This window comes from Crassostrea angulata, chromosome 3 (genome assembly GCF_025612915.1).
Source record: "Crassostrea angulata isolate pt1a10 chromosome 3, ASM2561291v2, whole genome shotgun sequence".
NCBI classification, from domain to species: domain Eukaryota; kingdom Metazoa; phylum Mollusca; class Bivalvia; order Ostreida; family Ostreidae; genus Magallana; species Magallana angulata.
Window position 1 is genome coordinate 48373995 of NC_069113.1, and position 21277 is coordinate 48395271.

Consider the following 21277-nt stretch of genomic DNA (forward strand, 5'->3'; position numbering starts at 1 on the left):
GGGGGGCGGCGGAAGGGTCAACTGAGTTCACTGATGAGGTCAAGCGATATTCTAAGCGTAGGAAAACGATTTTTACGACCACTAATAACACGGTTTTTAAAGAAGAAGTAGAATACAAAAATTTCAAATTTTATTGGAACACACAGAGTAATGTTTTGGCCTGTCGTGTTTTGGCTTTTTTTCAATGTCTGGTGTTTAAGAGATAAGTTATGCTTCTATGTCACTGTTTGTAAATCTACTGGCACCCGGCCAGTATTTATTTACTTCGTTGTACCGGAAGATCCGAGTGCGTGCGTCTGGTGTAAAAATGTCTCATATGTTATTTATAAAAAAACTCAGAAAGGTAATGTGAAGTTAAGGTTTTATTTGCTCCCATTGTTTGCACTGTGTAGGAGAATGGAACATTCAAAAATTTCATTTGAACGACATACTCTTGCAAAATATCCATCAAATTTTAAAATGGGGTACATGTATGTTGTATAAATGACTTTAGTTCTATCAAGAGTTTAGTTAAGTACTCCTGTGGTCTGAATCGAGTTAAAAAGGTTTGGGGGGGGGGGGGGGTCATTCTTACGCACCTGGTGCAAGTTTTGTGCATCTACAAATGAAAAAGCATATCCAAGAGAGAAAGTTGCCCCGATCAATAACTTTAAATGTTTGACATGCAATGCGTTCACAAGCAGTGTTTGCAAGTCTACGTTATCATATAAATTGATTTTCTTTTTAGCATTTAAATGATCTGAGTTTATTGAGTGGAATACATAAAGTGTAAATGTCCCGTATATAGGCCCCAAAATATTACGAATATGGAGGAACAAAGAAAGATGCAGGAAATTCGTCAAAGTATAAGTAAGAAAGATTTTGCTTCTTTTCAGAAATGGTACAATTTATTGTGCCGGCCGATTGATAGACATAGGTATTCTAAAATTGTGGAATATACGGTAAGGGAAGGCTTTGTTGATGGAGTTCAAATGCTAGTTAAAGAAAATGGCGTCGGTTGTCTAGATCTATTTCACAGCAGATCTGGAAATGGCTTCCACGTTGCTTGTACGTATGAACAAATAGAAATTGTAAAATTTTTACTTAGTGTGAAAGACTGTGACAAAGTGGTAACGGCCATTAATTCCAAAAAGCAGGACGGGCTTTCAATTGCAATCAAAAAAGAAAATAAAAAACTGTGTGAAATTTTACTGAGCAATGGACTATTCCACATCGACAAAAATCCTTGTTCTAGTTCATCCCGACTCTTTGAAGCATTAAGCAATCAGAAAAAAGAGATGGCACATTTTCTCATTACACACGGGGCTGATGTTACACTTGTTGGTCATAACGAGTCTCTTGGAACGATAAGTTGTGTTTGTCTCTCGGCGTTGAGAGTTTCTAGTCTTCTAGGCGAAATTTTAAAAAGAGGAGGAAACCCAAACGATGAACACAAACAGACAGGAAAATTCGTGTTACAGTTGGCGCTTGAAGCAAAAGCAGATAGAAACACAGTTAAAGCGATCATCAGAGCTGGTGCTAATTTAAACCGGAAGGACAAATTCGGAAAGCCCCCTGTTTTTGGTTTGACTTCTTTAGGTATGTTTTGTCTTTATATTATTCAATCGACGTACTGCATTATTAGTTTACCTGACTCACTCGGGTGACGTATTGCGATCTCTTTTCGTCCGTCGTCGTGCATTGACATTTGAACATTTTCAGCTCTTTTTTGAAACTACTATATGGTTATCTTGACCAAATTTGCAACCCATCATTTACAGCTAGCGAAGGGGAACACATATGAAATCCTTAAACGTAAACAGGGGCCTTAAAATTTGGGTAAAAACTACAAAATTCTGCAAATTTTTAATTCTTCTCTTCTACCGGACAATTAACAGAGAAACTAAACGCATGGGGATGATGAACAGGGACGCCTCTACCAAAATTGTGGAATTAGTTCCCCTGGGTCAGGGATTCAGGCCCTAGAGTGTAGCCAATATGACCAAAGTTTCCACTTTCCTGGCCAAATGGTTCGTGAGAAGATTTTTGAGTATTTCTAAAAAATATTTAATAATTCCCCATTATCTCTCCGTTGAAAAGGGCGTGGACCGTTGTTTCACAACTTTGAATCCCCAAAGCCCAAAGGTGTTTTGTGCCAAGTTTGGTAAAAATTGGTCTAGTAGTTTTTGAGAAGATTTTGAAAATGTAAAAAGTTTACGGACAGAAAGACAGACGGACGGCAGACAAAATGTGATCAGAAAAGCTCACTTGAGCTTTCAGCTCAGATAAGCTAAAAAAAAAACCATCCCGCAGAAACGCAGGTACAATATTTAAATGTATTTCAAATAAAGAACCGCCCTCTGGCGGCCCGTAATTAATGTTATGTAATAAAGGAAAGTAAGTTATGATGTGTATGAAGCCCTTTACCAAGATTGTGTAATTCATGGCCCATTGGTCTGGGGTTCAGGCTCTAGGGTGGGGCCAATATGACCATATAGTAAAAATGTATCGACGCTTAGAAAATCATATTCTCCACTTCCATGTATATAAAATTTGAGATATACTAAATGCATGGGTCTAAAGTCCATGTCCCCTGGGCCTGGGGTTCAGGCTCTAGGGTGGGGTCAATATGGCCATATAGTAAAAATGTATTAACCCTTAGAAAATCTTCTTGTTTAATCCCATATACCGGTATATTTAAAAAAAAACTTAATGCATGGCTATGATGTCTATTAAGTTATCTACCTAAATTGTGAAATTTATGGCCGGGGCCGGGGGGGGGGGGGGGGATATAGTGCATATAATTTTTAAAAATCTTCTTCTTTACTCTCACACATTTGTAAGAAAAACTGACCTTATTATTATGTTAATCAGGAAGTCCTCTACTAAAATTATAAGATTCATGCCCCCTGTAATAGTGATTTTGACTCTATCTTCTCTATTCCTACACACCTGTAAGAAAAATTGAATTCATAATTTTGTAGACCAGGAAGCCCTCATGTTCCCCGAGGTAGAAGTTCTGACTCTAGGGCGAGACGAAAAAATCATATAATGTTAATGCATTAAATGTTTAAAAAATTGTCTTCTTTACTTCTGCTGATATTGAATTAAAACTGACTGCATCTATTCTATCCTACTATATTAAAATAATAGACTCGAATTTTTAGGCTTTAATACCAAGAAATCGGAAGAGTACTGTCTTTTGTTTTATATATTATTAACATCATTGGTACTTGAAGATTACCAATTTGTTTTTATTTTTTCTCAATCAGGATTCCCTAATTAATAATCAACGAAAATTCCTTTAAAAAATCCGGAAATCGTGTGAATTTTTCGGATTTTACAATCCTGTGCATTACATTCACGCTAAATCACGGGATGCTCTTTAGTTTATGTTTCCACAATATCACAATTGCATAGATAAACTCAAAAACGATAATATAAATACGTGTAAATTTTCATTAAAAATCTGCTATTTATTCTATTCATGAAAGAAAACACGGGAGATAACTCTAACTCAGTGTTTAATATGAAAAATTCGGAGAGTTCTGAATGTCAACATGGTGTGCAAATTCGATGTATCTATTTCGTAAATGCCCGACATCAAATGTCCAATGCCAACCCGTGCACGCAGGGGTCAAAGTCTATAATAAGTAAAGAAAATAAAGCCATCTATCAAAACATAAAATTTTATGTCTCCCAATGTAGGGATTTGTATCTAGGGAGCGACCAAAACACTCATATACATGTAGTGTACTGGGTACGGATTCTTAATGCAGGGTGTGGCCAAAATGGTCATTTAGGGTAAATGAATATAATGTTTAAACTACGACTACTCACACAGAATAAATCTGACTGCATATTAACTAAAAACATTTAACTGTCATGTTTAAGTTTAATAATATTTATGTCTCCCCTTTCAAAGGGGAGACATACTGTTTTTGTCGACTTTCTCATTAAGGTCTTCCGTTTCCAACGGAAGACCTTATAGTGATTGTTAGGTTTTTTCTTTCTTTCTTATTAAGGTCTTCCGTTTCCAACGGAAGACCTTATAGTGATTGTAATGTTTCTTTTTAAGGTCTTCCGTTTCCAACGGAAGACCTTATAGTGATTGTAATGTTTTTTATTAAGGTCTTCCGTTTCCAACGGAAGACCTTATTGTTTTTCTTAGGTTTCTTTTTCCCTATTATTAGGGTTTTCCGTTTTCAACGGAAAACCCTTCTGTTATTCTACGGTTTCTTTTTCTTTATTATTATACTTTTTTTTCTTTTTCTGACTTTTTTGGAGCGTTATTTCTCAGAAACTATTCAACCGATTTAAACCAAATTTTTAGGAGTTATAAAGCATTAATGTCGCTACTGATTATTAAAATTTCAAATGATAACGCCACTTCCGGTTTCAGATATGGACGATTTTGTAAATTTTTAAGGGTCATTTTGTCCACGCATCTCCTCTGAAACTAATCATGATAAAAGCTTGAAATTTGCAGGGATTGTAGATGAATGTCTGTAGATTTCCCTCCATGCTTCCAATTGCGAAAAATGCTCAAGGCCTAGAAGCTCGCCCGAACCTGAAAATTAGCACCAAATTTTTTCACAAAATTTTCCCACATTTTCCGTAATATCTTTTGACGTATAAATATTTTGTTAAAAGATGTAATGCAAAAGCTGTTTCAATTTGCATGGGCTTTTATTTGATATCAAGAAAAAGGGGCTGGTCCCTCAAATTAGGGGCCAAGAGGGCTCTAAAGTCTATTTGCAATAACTTTTTAGTGAACAATAATTTGTTATCAATTGTAGAAGCAAAAATGTTCATTGTACAGCTGTTTATCTAAACATTACCATACCTAAGTCATATATTACGTAATTAGGGGTTTCAAGGGGCCAGAAGTTCAAAACTTTGATCATTAAAATCTGAAAAAGGAGAAATATTTTGAAAAGCAATGTAGAACAAAAGTTCTTCAAAATAATGTTTTGTACAATATGCTACCTTAAATGTTTTTGTTTATGACCCCATTTAGGAGTTTAAGGGTCAGCCCCTAAAACACATTTGTACATATATCTCAAGAACGGTAATCATTTTGTGAACACTTGTAAAACAAAAGATGTTTATATTTACAAGACCTTTCATTTGATGTCTAGAAAAAGGGGCTGGCCCCTCAAATGAGGGGTCAAGAGGGCTCTAATGTCTTCTTACAATAACTCTTTACTGAAGAATATTTTGTTATTAATTATAGAAGCAAAAATGTTCATTGTACAGCTGTTCATCTATACATTACCATACCTAAGTCATATATTACGTAATTAGGGGTTTCAAGGGGCCAGAACTCAAAACTCTGATCATTAATATCCGAAAAAGGAGAAATATTTTTAAAAGCCATGTAGAACAAAAGTTCTTCAAAATAATGTTCTTAACAATATGATACCAAAAAATATTGTTGTTAGTGGCCCCGGTAAGGAGTTAAAGGATCGGCCCCTAAAACGCATTTGTAAATATATTTCGTGAACGGTTTACAATTCATGAACACTTGTAGAACAAATTATGTTTATATTAGCAAGACCTTTAATTTGATATCAAGAAAAAGGGGCCGACCCCTTAAATTAGGGGCTAGAAGGGCTACTTTTCATAATAACTCTTTTCTGGTCAATAATTTGATATAAATCAAAAAACAGCAAATAAGCTTTTATTAAGCTTAATTTAAAACCGAAACCCGTTTTAAAATCGGACGATGCATTACAGAGATATCGGGGTTTAAAAATTGATTTTTCCGGAAATTTTGATTCCGCGTCCTTGGTTAAAAAAAATAGCTTAATGTTTAAAGTAAAATTAACTCGTACCAAAAATAATTTTTAAGTCGTACTTGAACATATTCGGATTTTTTTGTTAAGTCGTTCTTGAAATCGGAAAGGTGTTTGTTAAGTCGTACTTAAAATCATTCGTATTTTGTTAAGTCGTACCAGGAATAATTCGATTTTTTTCATCTTTTATATTTTAGGTACTCTTGTTATTGGTTTAAGAGCTCTGCTTCTTACAAGAACTTCCAGCTTTACTTCCGACATTAACGGAAGACCCACTCGTTGCTTTGCAACGAGCTTTGCTCTAGTTATTATTAGGGTCTTCCGTTTCCAACGGAAGACCCTCTTGTTATTCTACGGTTTCTTTTTCTTTATTAGGGTTTTCCGTTTTCAACGGAAAACCCTTCTGTTATTCTACGGTTTCTTTTTCTTTATTATTATACTTTTTTTTCTTTTTCTGACTTTTTTGGATCGTTATTTCTCAGAAACTATTCAACCGATTTACACCAAATTTTTAGGAGTTATAAAGCATTAATGTCGCTACAGATTATTAAAATTTCAAATGATTACGTCACTTCCGGTTTCAGATATGGACGATTTTGTAAATTTTTAAGGGCCATTTTGTCCACGCATCTCCTCTGAAACTAATCATGATAAAAGCTTGAAATTTACAGGGATTGAAGATGAATGTCTGTAGATTTCCCTCCATGCTTCCAATTGCGAAAAATGCGCAAGGCCTAGAAGCTCGCCTGAACCTGAAAATTAGCACCAAATTTTTTCACAAAATTTTCGCACATTTTCCGTAATATCATTTGACGTATAAATATTTTGTTAAAAGATGTAATGCAAAAACTGTTTCAATTTGCACGGGCTTTTATTTGATATCAAGAAAAAGGGGCTGGCCCCTCAAATTAGGGGCCAAGAAGGCTCTAAAGTCTATTTGCAATAACTTTTTAGTGAACAATAATTTGTTATCAATTATAGAAGCGAAAATGTTCATTGTACAGCTGTTTATCTATACAGTACCATACTTAAGTCATATATTACGTAATTAGGGGTTTCAAGGGGCCAGAAGTTCAAAACTTTGATCATTAATATCTGAAAAAGGAGAAATATTTTTTAAAGCAATGTAGAACAAAAGTTGTTCAAAATAATGTTTTGTACAATATGCTACCTTAAATGTTTTTGTTTATGACCCCATTTAGGAATTAAAGGGTCGGCCCCTAAAACACATTTGTACAGATATCTCAAGAACGGTAAACATTTTGTGAACACTTGTTAAACAAAATATGTTTATATTTACAAGACCTTTCATTTGATGTCAAGAAAAAGGGGCTGACCCCTCAAATAAGGGGCCAAGAGGGCTCAAATGTCTTCTTACAATAACTCTTTACTGAACAATATTTTGTTATTAATTATAGAAGCAAAAATGTTCATTATACAGCTGTTCATCTATACATGACCATACCTAAGTCATATATTACGTAATTAGGGGTTTCAAGGGGCCAGAACTCAAAACTATGATCATTAATATCTGAAAAAGGAGAAATATTTCTAAAAGCAATGTAGAACAAAAGTTCTTCAAAAATAGGTTCTTCACAATATGATACCAAAAATTTTGTTGTTAGTGGCCCCGGTAAGGGGTTAAAGGGTCGGCCCCTAAAACGCATTTGTACAGATATCTCGAGAACCGTTTACAATTCATGAACACTTGTAGAACAAAATATGTTTATATTAGCGAGACCTATTATTTGATATCAAGAAAAAGGGGCTGACCCCTCGAATTAGGGGCCAGAAGGGCTACTAAGTCTTTTCATAATTACTCTTTTCTGACAAATAATTTGATATTAATCATCAAGCAGCAAAGAAGCTTTTATTAAGTTTAATTTAAAACCGAAACCCGTTTTAAAATCGGACGATGCATTACAGAGATATCGGGGTTTAAAAATTGATTTTTTCGGAAATTTTGATTCCGCGTCCTTGGTTTAAAAAATAGCGTAATATTCAAAGTAAAATTAACTCGTACCCAAAATAATTGTTTAGTCGTACTGTAACACATTCGGATTTTTTTTGTTAAGTCGTTCTTGAAATCAGGAAGGTTTTCGTTAAGTCGTACTTAAAATCATTCGGATTTTGTTAAGTCGTACCAGGAATAATTCGATTTTTTTCATCTTTTATATTTTAGGTACTCTTGTTATTGGTTTAAGAGCTCTGCTTCTTACAAGAACTTCCAGCTTTACTTCCGACATTAACGGAAGACCCACTCGTTGCTTTGCAACGAGCTTTGCTCTAGTTATTATTAGGGTCTTCCGTTTCCAACGGAAGACCCTCTTGTTATTCTACGGTTTCTTTTTCTTTATTAGGGTTTTCCGTTTTCAACGGAAAACCCTTCTGTTATTCTACGGTTTCTTTTTCTTTATTATTATACTTTTTTTTCTTTTTCTGACTTTTTTGGATCGTTATTTCTCAGAAACTATTCAACCGATTTACACCAAATTTTTAGGAGTTATAAAGCATTAATGTCGCTACAGATTATTAAAATTTCAAATGATTACGTCACTTCCGGTTTCAGATATGGACGATTTTGTAAATTTTTAAGGGCCATTTTGTCCACGCATCTCCTCTGAAACTAATCATGATAAAAGCTTGAAATTTACAGGGATTGAAGATGAATGTCTGTAGATTTCCCTCCATGCTTCCAATTGCGAAAAATGCGCAAGGCCTAGAAGCTCGCCTGAACCTGAAAATTAGCACCAAATTTTTTCACAAAATTTTCGCACATTTTCCGTAATATCATTTGACGTATAAATATTTTGTTAAAAGATGTAATGCAAAAACTGTTTCAATTTGCACGGGCTTTTATTTGATATCAAGAAAAAGGGGCTGGCCCCTCAAATTAGGGGCCAAGAAGGCTCTAAAGTCTATTTGCAATAACTTTTTAGTGAACAATAATTTGTTATCAATTATAGAAGCGAAAATGTTCATTGTACAGCTGTTTATCTATACAGTACCATACTTAAGTCATATATTACGTAATTAGGGGTTTCAAGGGGCCAGAAGTTCAAAACTTTGATCATTAATATCTGAAAAAGGAGAAATATTTTTTAAAGCAATGTAGAACAAAAGTTGTTCAAAATAATGTTTTGTACAATATGCTACCTTAAATGTTTTTGTTTATGACCCCATTTAGGAATTAAAGGGTCGGCCCCTAAAACACATTTGTACAGATATCTCAAGAACGGTAAACATTTTGTGAACACTTGTTAAACAAAATATGTTTATATTTACAAGACCTTTCATTTGATGTCAAGAAAAAGGGGCTGACCCCTCAAATAAGGGGCCAAGAGGGCTCAAATGTCTTCTTACAATAACTCTTTACTGAACAATATTTTGTTATTAATTATAGAAGCAAAAATGTTCATTATACAGCTGTTCATCTATACATGACCATACCTAAGTCATATATTACGTAATTAGGGGTTTCAAGGGGCCAGAACTCAAAACTATGATCATTAATATCTGAAAAAGGAGAAATATTTCTAAAAGCAATGTAGAACAAAAGTTCTTCAAAAATAGGTTCTTCACAATATGATACCAAAAATTTTGTTGTTAGTGGCCCCGGTAAGGGGTTAAAGGGTCGGCCCCTAAAACGCATTTGTACAGATATCTCGAGAACCGTTTACAATTCATGAACACTTGTAGAACAAAATATGTTTATATTAGCGAGACCTATTATTTGATATCAAGAAAAAGGGGCTGACCCCTCGAATTAGGGGCCAGAAGGGCTACTAAGTCTTTTCATAATTACTCTTTTCTGACAAATAATTTGATATTAATCATCAAGCAGCAAAGAAGCTTTTATTAAGTTTAATTTAAAACCGAAACCCGTTTTAAAATCGGACGATGCATTACAGAGATATCGGGGTTTAAAAATTGATTTTTTCGGAAATTTTGATTCCGCGTCCTTGGTTTAAAAAATAGCGTAATATTCAAAGTAAAATTAACTCGTACCCAAAATAATTGTTTAGTCGTACTGTAACACATTCGGATTTTTTTTGTTAAGTCGTTCTTGAAATCAGGAAGGTTTTCGTTAAGTCGTACTTAAAATCATTCGGATTTTGTTAAGTCGTACCAGGAATAATTCGATTTTTTTCATCTTTTTATTCTAGTTACTATTGTTAATGGTTTAAGAGCTCTGCTTCTTACAGGAACTTCCAGCTTTACTTCCGACATTAACGGAAGACCCACTCGTTGCTTTGCAACGAGCTTTGCTCTAGTTCTTTTTATTTTTTTTCCAACTTAAATATTTCAAAAACGCTTGCATCGATTGTTTTGAAATTTACAGGTTTAATGTGTATCTAAAAGATCTTTATGATATGAAAAAATTTTTTGATGACGTCATCAATTTCGTCAGATATTGACGTTTTTCACGTTTTAAAAAGTGATTTTGTCCGGAGCTTTTCTCATTTCTGATTTAAGATAAAGCTATGAGATTTACAGAGAAGGTAGAACTATCGTTTTCCTTATGACATAAGGCTGGAAACTCAATTCGGACACTTCCGGTCGAAACCGGAAGCAAAACTAATTTTTTTGCATTTTCATGTTTTTCAATTTTAAAAATTTTACGTACGTATCTTACAGCAATTTTCATGCTGAGTTCATAACTGAAATCTGTTTTTGAATCGGACGTTGCATTACAGAGATATCGGGGTTTAAAAATTGATTTTTCCGGAAATTTTGATTCCACGTCCTTGGTTTAAAAAATGGCGTTATGTTCAAAGTGAAATTAACTCGTACCAAAAATAATTGTTAAGTCGTACTTGAACACATTCGGATTTTTTTAGTTAAGTCGTTCTTCAAATCGAAAAGGTTTTGGTTAAGTCGTACTTAAAATCATTCGTGTTTTGTTAAGTCGTACCAGGAATACTTCGATTTTTTTCATCTTTTTATTTTAGTTACTCTTGTCATTGGTTTAGGAGCTCTGCTTCTTACAGGAACTTACAGCTTTACTTCCGACATTATCGGAAGACCCACTCGTTGCTTTGCAACGAGCTTTGCTCTAGTTATTCTTTTTTTTCTTTTTCTGACTTTTTTTAAGCGCAATTTCTCAAAAACTATACAACCGATATGCACAAAATTTTCAGGACTGATAAAGCATGATCGGTGCTACATATTATTAAATTTTCAAATGATGACGTCACTTCCGGTTTCAGATATTGACGATTTTGTAAATTTTTAAGGGTCATTTTGTCCACGCATCTCCTCCAAAACTAATCAAGAGAGAAGCTTGAAATTTTCAGGGATTGTAGATGAATGTATGTAGATGTACCCCCATGCTTCCAATTATGAAAATGGCTCAAGGCCTCGAAGCTCGCCTGAACCTGGAAATTAGCACCAATTTCTTTCACGAAATTTTCGCACATTTTCTGTAATATCTTTTGATGTATAAATATTTTGTTAAAACATGTAATGCAAAAGATGGTTATTTTTGCAAGACCTTTAATTTGATATCAAGAAAAAGGGGCTGGCCCCCTTAAATAAGGGGCCACGAGCGCTCTAAACTCTTTTTACAATAACTCTTTACTGAACAATATTTTGTTATTAATTATAGAAGCAAAAATGTTCACTGTACAGCTGTTTTTCTATTCAGTACCATACCTAAGTCATATGTTACGTAATTAGGGGTTTCAAGGGGCCGAAGTTGAAAAATTTTATCATTATTATCAGAAAAAGGTGAAATATTTTGAATAGCACTGTACAACAAAAGTTGTTTAAAATAATGTTCTCAACAATACTAAAACTAAAATTTTGTTGTTGGTGGCCCCAGTAAGGAGTTTAAGGGTTGGCCCCTAAAACACATTTATACAGATATCTTGAGAAAGGCTAACAATTCCTGAACACTTGGTGAACAAAATATGTTTATATTTGCAAGACCTTTAATTTGATATCAAGAATAAGGGGTTGGCCCCTCATATTAGGGGCCAAGGGGACTCTAAAGTATTTTTATAATAACTCTTTACTGAAAAATATTTTGTTATTATTTATAGAAGCAAAAATGCTCATTGTACAGCTGTTTATCTATAAATTATCATACCTAAGTCATATATTACGTAATTAGGGGTTTCAAGGGGCCAGAATTCAAAATTTTGATCATTAATATCTGAAAAAGGAGAAATATTTTGAAAAGCAATGTATAACAGAAGTTGTTAAAAATAATGTTCTTAACAATATGATACCAAACATTTTGTTGTTAGTGGCCCCGGTTAGGGTTAAAGGGTCAGCCCCTAAAACACAGTTGTTAAGATATTTCGAGAAAGGTTTACAATTCGTGAACACTTGTAGAACAAAATTTGTTTATATTAGCGGTACCTTTTATTTGATAACAAGAAAAAGGGGCTGACCCCTCAAATTAGGGGCCAGAAGGGCTACTAAGTGTTTTTATAATAACTCTTTTCTGACCAATAATTTGATAATAATCATAAAGCAACAAAGGAGCTTTTATTGAGCTTAATTTAAAACTGAAATCCGTTTTTAGATCGGACGATGCATCATAGAGATATCGGGGTTTAAAAATTGATTTTTCCGGAAATTTTGTTTCCGCGTCTTTGGTTAAAAAAAAGCGTAATGTTCAAAGTAAAATTATCTCGTACCAAAAATAATTGTTAAGTCGTACTTGAACACCTTCCGAATTTTTTTGTTAAGTCGTTCTTGAAATCAGAAAGGTTTTTGTTAATTCGTACTTAAAATCATTCGGATTTTGTTAAGTCGAACCAGGAATAATTCGATTTTTTCATCTTTTTATTTTAGTTACTGTGTTATTGGTTTAAGAGCTCTGCTTCTTACAGGACCTTCAGCTTTACTTCCGGCATTAACGGAAGACCCACTCGTTGCTTTGCAACGAGCTTTGCTCTAGTTTTTTTTTTTTTTTTTTTCTTACAAATTTTGTGCATGCGAGTTCTCGTAAACGGCTTGGTCGATTTTTACGAAACTTTCAGATCTAATAGTATTTGATCTGAACCTTATTGGAAATTTTTTATATTGATGACGTCATTTCCGTTTCTGAGATTTTGACGATTTAGTGATTGTTTGAGGGTCTGCTTGTCCATTGAACTCCTCCTAAACGGTGAAAGATATTGAGTTCAAATTTTCAGGGATGATAGACGAAAGATTGAAGATATGTCTAAAGGCAATCATCAATGTATAGCTCAAAGAGCCTAAAAGCTCGCCTGGACCCCGAAAATAGAGATTAAAAAAAAGTCATGATTTTTTGTGGTTTTCTTTGTTTATATCTTTTCTCAAAAATATTTTGTTAAAACTTGTATAGCAAAAAAAGTTTATATTTATAAGAGCTTTCGTTTAATACCAATAAAAAGGGGCTGGCCCCTAAAATTAGGGACCCAAATGGGTCTAAAGTCTTTGATTTGTAGCTCTTTACTGAGAGTTATTTTGTTATAAATCATAGAAGCAAAATTGTTTATCTCACTGTTATGTAACCATACAATAAAATGCCTTTCTCATATGTTACGTAATTAGCGATTTTTAGGGGTCAGAAGTTCAAAACTTTGATCGTCTATATCTCCTTAATGAAAAATATTTTGATAAGCAGTGTAAAAGAAAAGGTGTTTAGAATGACGTTTTCAACAATATTCAACCCTCAAAATTTTGTTAAACGGCCCCTAGAAGAAGATAAGGGACCGGCCCCTAAAACCTTCTTTCTCATATATCTCCAAAACGGTAACGAATTTCTAAAGACTTGTTGAACAAAATGTGTTCAGAATTAAAAGACCATTTATTTGATATCAAGAAAAAGGGGCTGGCCCCTCCAATTAGGGGACCAAAGGGCTCTAAAATCTTTAATCTGTAGCCCTTTACTGAGAACTATTTTGTGAAAGATTATAGAAGCAAATATGTTTATCTCACAGTTATGTATCCAAGCAATGTAATGATTTTATTATGTGTTACGTAATTAAGGGTTTTTAGGGGCCGAAAGTCAAAAATTTCGATCACCCATATCTCAGAAAGGAAAACTATTTTGAAATGCAATACAGAAGAAAAGCTGCTTAAATAAATGTACTTAACAATATTTAACCTTCAAAATTTCGCTAAACGGTCCCAATAAGGAGATAAGGGATCGGCCCCTAAAACCTTCTTTCTCATTTATCGCCAGATCGTTAACGAATTTCTAAACACTTGTTGAATAACATTTGTTTAGAATTAAATGACCTTTCATTTAATATCAAGAAAAAGGGGCTAGCCCCTAAAATTAGGGGACCAAAGGGCTCTAAAGTCTTTAATCTGTAGCCCTTTACTGAGGGATATTTTGTGAAAGGTTATAGAAGCAAATATGTGTATCTCACAGTAATGTATCCAAGCAATGTAATGGTTTTATTATGTGTTACGTAATTAGGGGCCAAAAGTCCAAAATTTTGATCACCCATATCTCAGAAAGGAAAAATAATTTGAAATGCAATACAGAGGAAAAGTTATCAAAATTAATGTTCTTAACAATATGCATCCTTGTTGACAAAATGTGTTCAGAATTAAATATCTTTTCATTTGATATCAAGAAAAAGGGACTGGCCCCTTAAATTAGGGGATCAAAGAGCTCTAAAATCTTTTATCTATAGCCCTTTAATGAGAGCCATTTTGTGAAAGGTTATCAAGGCTAGATTAGGTATAATACGTTTATATATCCTAACAATATAATGATTTTCTCTTGCGTTATACAATTAGGGTTTTTAGGGACCAGAGGTTAACAAGTTTGATCTTTTCTATCTTAATTGGAAGAAATGCAAGTATTTAAAAAAGCAAGAGAACTTATAAAAAGCGGTACAATAAAGCATTTGTACTTCACTACTTTTTCCATAACATGTTTTGTTGTCGAAAATCAAAGTCGATGATATTTCATTCTAAAAATCGAACAGAAGACCTCCTCGTTGCTCGCAACGAGATCGTGTCTAGTTATTATTATTTTTTTTCTTACCGATTTTGTGCACGCGATATCTCGGAAACGGCTCAACTGATTTACGTCAAATTTTCAGTTCTGATAGGTATTGATCTGAACTTTGTTGGAAATTTTTTTTGTTGATGACGTCACTTCCTGTCTTGAGATATCATGGATTTAACTGTTTTTATAGGGGTATTTTGTACAGAGAACTCCTCTTTTACCATTTAAGATATGATGTTGAACTTTTCAGGGCTGATAGACGAAAGATTGAAATAGTGTCTAATGGTCATTAATCATCTTTATGTCAAAGAGCGCCGAAGCTCGCCCGAGCTTGAAAATTAAGATTAAAAAGGCGTCGTGATTTTTATTGGTTTTCTTTGAATATCTCTTTTCTCGAAAGCATTTTGTTAAAACAAGTAGAACAAAAAAACTTAATTAAATCAAGAGCTTTCATTTGAGATCAAGAAAAAGGGGCTGACCCTTCAAATTAGGGGCTGAGGGGGCTCTAAAGTCTTTTAATGATAACTTTTAACGTGAAATATTTTGTGATGCTTTATAGTAGCAATTATGTTTATTCTTAGGTCATTAACCTAATCATGGCAATCATTTACTCATATATTACGTAATTAGGGATTTTAAAGGGCCAGAAGTCCAAAACTTTGATGCTCAATATCTCAAAATGAAGAAACATTTGGATAAGCAATATTGAACAAAAGATGCTCAAAATATTGAGCTTAACAATCTGAAACCATAATTTCCTTGTTATGCGGTCCCTAAAAGGAGTTACAGGGTCGGCCCCTAAAACGACCCTCTCCAGATATCTCGAGAACGGTACAAAATTTGTAAACACTTTTTGAACAAAATGTGTTTGAATTGACAAGAGCTTTCATTTGAAATCATGAAAAAGGGGCTGGCCCTTCAAAATAGGGGGTGAGGGTGCTCTAAAGTCTTTAAATGATAACTTTTTACCGTGAAATATTTTGTGATGTGTTATAGAAGCAATTATGTTTATTCTTAGGTCATTAACCTAATCATGGCAATCATTTACTCCAATGTTACGTAATTAGGGAGTTTAAGGGGCCAGAAGTCCAAAACTTTGATGCTCAATATCTCAAAATGAAGAAACATTTGGATAAGCAATATTGAACAAAAGATGCTCAAAATATTGAGCTTAACAATAATCAACTATAATTTCTTTGTTATTCGGTCCCTAAAAGGAGTTACAGGGTTGGCCCCTAACACGACCCTCTCAAGATATCTCGAGAACGGTACAAAATTTGTAAACACTTTTTGAACAAAATGTGTTTGAATTGACAAGAGCTTTCATTTGAAATCATGAAAAAGGGGCTGGCCCTTCAAAATAGGGGGTGAGGGTGCTCTAAAGTCTTTAAATGATAACTTTTTACCGTGAAATATTTTGTGATGTGTTATAGAAGCAATTATGTTTATTCTTAGGTCATTAACCTAATCATGGCAATCATTTACTCCAATGTTACGTAATTAGGGAGTTTAAGGGGCCAGAAGTCCAAAACTTTGATGCTCAATATCTCAAAATGAAGAAACATTTGGATAAGCAATATTGAACAAAAGATGCTCAAAATATTGAGCTTAACAATAATCAACTATAATTTCTTTGTTATTCGGTCCCTAAAAGGAGTTACAGGGTTGGCCCCTAACACGACCCTCTCAAGATATCTCGAGAACGTACAAAGTTTGTAATTACTTGTTGAACAAAAAGTGTTTGAATTGACAAGAGCTTTCATTTGAAATCCTGAAAAAGGGGCTGGCCCTTCTAATAAGGGGCTGAGGGGGCTCTAAAGTCTTTAAATGATAACTTTTTACTGTTAAATATTTTTTGATACGTTATAGAAGCAATTATGTTCATTCTAATGTTATGTACATGTACATGGCAATCATTTACTCCAATGTTACGTAATTAGGGAGTTTAAGGGGCCAGAAGTCTAAAGCTTTGATGCTTAATATCTCAAAATGGAGGAAAACTTTGGAAAGCAATATTTAACAAAAGATGCTCAAAATATTGAGCTTAACAATGTACAACCATATATTGTTTTTATCTGGACCCTAAAAGGAGTTTTAGGACCGGATATCAAAACGATTTTCCCAGATATCTCAAAAACGGTAACCAATTTCTAAATACTTATTAGTGGTACACAAAAATACATTTTGACTAAAATGAATGAAAAGGAGCTGATCCCTCAAGTAAGGGACACCAAAGTGATAAATAGTCTTTCACCCATTACTCATAGATCCCGCCTCCTTTTCCGGATACGTTTCGTTGATGAAGGTCAAGAGTAAGGTTATTCCATATTCTAAAAATCGGACGGAAGACCTCCTCGTTGCTCGCAACGAGATCGTGTCTAGTTATTATTATTTTTTTTTTCTTACCGATTTTGTGCACGCGATTTCTCGGAAACGGCTCAACTGATTAACGTCAAATTTTTAGTTCTGATAGGTATTGATCTGAACCTTGTTGGAAATTTTTTTTGTTTATGACGTCACTTCCTGTCTTGAGATATCATGGATTTATCGGTTTTTATAGGGGTATTTTGTCACGAGAACTCCTCTTTTACCATTTAAGATATGATGTTGAACTTTTCAGGGCTGATAGACGAAAGACTGAAATAGTGTCTAATGGTCATTAATCATCTTTATCTCAAAGAGCGCCGAAGCTCGCCCGAGCTTGGAAATTAGGATAAAAAAGGCGTCGTGATTTTTGTTGGTTTTCTTTGAATATCTCTTTTCATGAAGACATTTTGTTAAAACATGTAGAACAAAAAAACTTAATTTAATCAAGAGCTTTCATTTGAGATCATGAAAAAGGGGCTGGCCCTTCAAATAAGGGGCTGAGGGGGCTCTAAAGTATTTTAATGATAACTTTTTACCGTGAAATATTTTGTGATGCGTTATAGAAGCAATTATGTTCATTCTAAGGTTATTTACCTATACATGGCAATCATTTACTTCTATGTTACGTAATTAGGGATTTTAAGGGGCCAGAAGTCCAAAACTTTGATGCTCAATATCTCAAAATGAAGAAACATTTGGATAAGCAATATTTAACAAAAGATGCTCAAAATATAGAGCTTAACAACCTGAAACCATAATTTCCTGTAACCTCCCTAAAAGGAGTTACAGGGTCGGCCCCTAAAACGACCCTCTCAATATATCTTGAGAACGGTACATAATTTGTAAATACTTTTTGAACAAAATGTGTTTGAATTGACAAAAGCTTTCATTTGAAATCAAGAAAAAGGGGCTGGCCCTTCAAATTAGGGGCTGAGGGAGCTCTGAAGTCTTTTAATGATAACCTTTTACCGTGAAATATTTTGTGATGCGTTATAGAAGCAATTATGTTCATTCTAAGGTTATTTACCTATACATGGCAATCATTTACTCCTATGTTACGTAATTAGTAATTTTTAAGGGGCCAGAAGTCCAAAACTTTAATGCATAATATCTCAAAATGAAGAAACATTTGGATAAGCAATATTTAACAAAAGATGCTCAAAATATAGAGCTTAACAATAAACAACTATAATTTCTTTGTTATGCGGTCCCTAAAAGGAGATACAGGGTTGGCCCCTAACACGACCCTCTCAAGATATCTCGAGAACGGTACAAAATTTGTAATTACTTGTTGAACAAAAAGTGTTAGAATTGACAATAGCTTTCATTTGAAATCATGAAAAAGGTGCTGACCCTTCTAAGAAGGGGCTGAGGGGGCTCTTAAGTCTATTAATGATAACTTTTTACTGTTAAATATTTGGTGATACGTTATAGAAGCAATTATGTTCATTCTAATGTTATGTACCTGTACATGGCAATCATTTACACTTATGTTACGTAATTAGGGATTTTAAGGGACACGAGGTCTAAAGCTTTGATGTTTAATATCTCAAAATAGAGGAAAACTTTGGAAAGCAATATTTAACAAAAGATGCTCAAAATATTGAGCTTAACAATGTACAACCATATATATTGATTGTTATCAGGACCCTTAAAGGAGTTTTAGGACCGGATATCCAAAAGATTTTTCCCAGATATCTCAAAAACGGTAACCAATTTCTAAATACTTATTAGTGGTACACAAAAATACCTTTTGACTAAAATGAATGAAAAGGAGCTGATCCCTCAAATAAGGGACACCAAAGGGATAGATAGTCTTTCACCCATTACTCATAGATCCCGCCTCCTTTTCCGATTACGTTTCGTTGATGAAGGTCAAGAGTAAGGTCATTGCATATTCTAAAAATCGGACGGAAGACCTCCTCGTTGCTCGCAACGAGATCGTGTCTAGTTATTAAGGTCTTCCGTTTCCAACGGAAGACCTTATAGTGATTGTAATGTTTCTTATTATTAAGGTCTTCCGTTTCCAACGGAAGACCTTATAGTGATTGTAAGGTTTTTTTTTATTATTTTTTTTTCCCCTTTTTTTGTCCACAAGATTTCTCAGAGATGGCTGGATAGATTTTCTTGAAATTTTCAGGACTAATAGAAAGTGTAAATATCTCGAGGCGTTTTTTTCATTTTGTCAAAAATCATTTCCGGTCGTCCGTTTCCTGTCCCGCGTTGAAAAAGCTTGTACATTCGAGACCTCAAAAACGGTAGAGACTTAAACATCCAAACTTTGTGGGATGATAGACCTATAGTTGTAGATGTGTTTAAACTATTTTGTTTTGTTTGTCGTAACTTCCGGTCGTCACAGGAAGTACTTCAAAATTAACAACTTTTACGCATTAAATTCCTTTTCAATAGAATAAATATTTTAGCATAAATATACACAAAAGTAATCTTTGCGATGTTATATCAACAACAAAATTCCACTTCCGGTGAGATATCTCAAATATCTCAGGAAGCTTTTTTGAAACACATTTTGTACAAACGAGATATCAGTGACTATAAGAGATCAAAGGACAAGACTTTTATAGATGATAGACATTGGATTGAGGATGTGTTTAACCGGTTTCATTTTGTCTTCCGTCACTTCCGGTCCACACAGGAAGAGTTCAAACAAATCGAGCTGTTTATCAGTTTAACTTTTTGTTTTTGATATCTGTAGTGTGTTCGATGAACAATAAAATGCAAAGGGCAAGTATACAAAAAATAACTGATAAAATTTACATTAAGCACTTCCGTTTGTCCGTTTCCTGTCCCGAGACAAAATACCTTATTTCGATGAGATCTCAAAAACGGTGACAACTTGAACAATCAAACTTTGTGGGATGATAAACCTGTGTATGTACATGTGTTTACACTATTTTGTTTTGCTCGGCGTAACTTCCGGTCGTCACCGGAAGCTCTTCAAAAATAACTATTTTTACGCATTAGATTATTTTGCCATAGAATTTATATATAAGTATAAATCTATACATACGTTATCAATGCAATGCTATATCAACAAAAAAATTATACTTCCGGTGAGATATCTCAAATATCTCAGGTAGCTTTTTTGAAACATATTTTGTGCAAACGAGTTCTCAGAAACTATAAGTGATCATAGCGCAAAACGTTCATGGATGATTGACATTTTATTGAAGATATGTTAAACCGGTTTCATTTTGTCTTCCGTCACTTCCGGTCCACACAAGAGGAGTTCAAACAAATCGAACTTTTTATCAGTTTAACTGTTTTTCTTCGATATTTGTAGTCACAAGATGAATGACCATCTTTAAGTCCTCCTTAAAGATAGCTTAAAGGTGTTTAAAGGTAGCTTAAAGATGATCTTTAAGCCACCTTTAAGCTACCTTTAAGCTATAAGTATTGCTTAAAGGTGGCTTAAAGAAAGCGTAAAGATGGCTTAAAGGCAGCTTAAAGACTATCTTTAAGCCACCTTTAAGCCACCTTTAAGGACAACTTATAGGTCCTTAATGTCCAAACTTCTTTAAGCCACCTTTAAGCCACCTTTAAGCTACCTTTAAGCCACCTTTAAGCCATTAAAAAAAATTTAATTCAATATTGTGCTTAATTTCTAACAAAATGTATTAAGTTTATGAAAGAAAAGGTATTAAAATGGTTTTTGTTCTAGAAAGAAAAATGAAAAAAAAAACACAAAAAAAAAACGGCCACGGCGAGAATTGAACCCGGGACCCTTAGTTTACTGGCATCACCACACATCCTCTGCGCCACGGCAACTTACATATGAATAATGTTTTTATATCATATATATCAGTGGATATTGAATCACTGTATTGAATTTGTTTACTTGAAAAGATTTTGACAAACCATTCAGTTTGTAACAATCAATTATATCTAATTTATAAATTACATGCATGCATGTATTTAGAATGAAATACGGAACTTGGTCTTCAGTGAACAAAAATATATTATACCTAAATGGAAACCGTTAGGTTCACTATATTAGCTAGGCTTTCTTAGTTAATAAATTTAAACCGAGTAGATATACGTTCATCTAATTTATAGCTATAAAAATGTAAGAAAGAAAATGAAATCATTTCTTTTATTAAATGCATTGATACTATTAGGGTATTTGTTCAATTTCCCGCAATTTCCCGGTTTTCATGATCGCGGCGCCATT

The 21277-nt window shown here is 33.9% G+C and overlaps 1 protein-coding gene across 1 annotated transcript in view; it reads left to right on the forward strand.

Moving 5' to 3' along the window:
• The first annotated feature begins 742 nt into the window (after window positions 1–742).
• Window positions 743–21277, forward strand: part of LOC128178701 (putative ankyrin repeat protein RF_0381) — a 54646-nt gene continuing 34111 nt past the window's right edge. Inside the window, exon 1 of the mRNA XM_052845990.1 lies at window positions 743–1578. Coding sequence (XP_052701950.1) covers window positions 807–1578 — 772 coding nt within the window. The 5' untranslated portion in view covers window positions 743–806. The remainder of the gene's footprint in view (window positions 1579–21277) is intronic.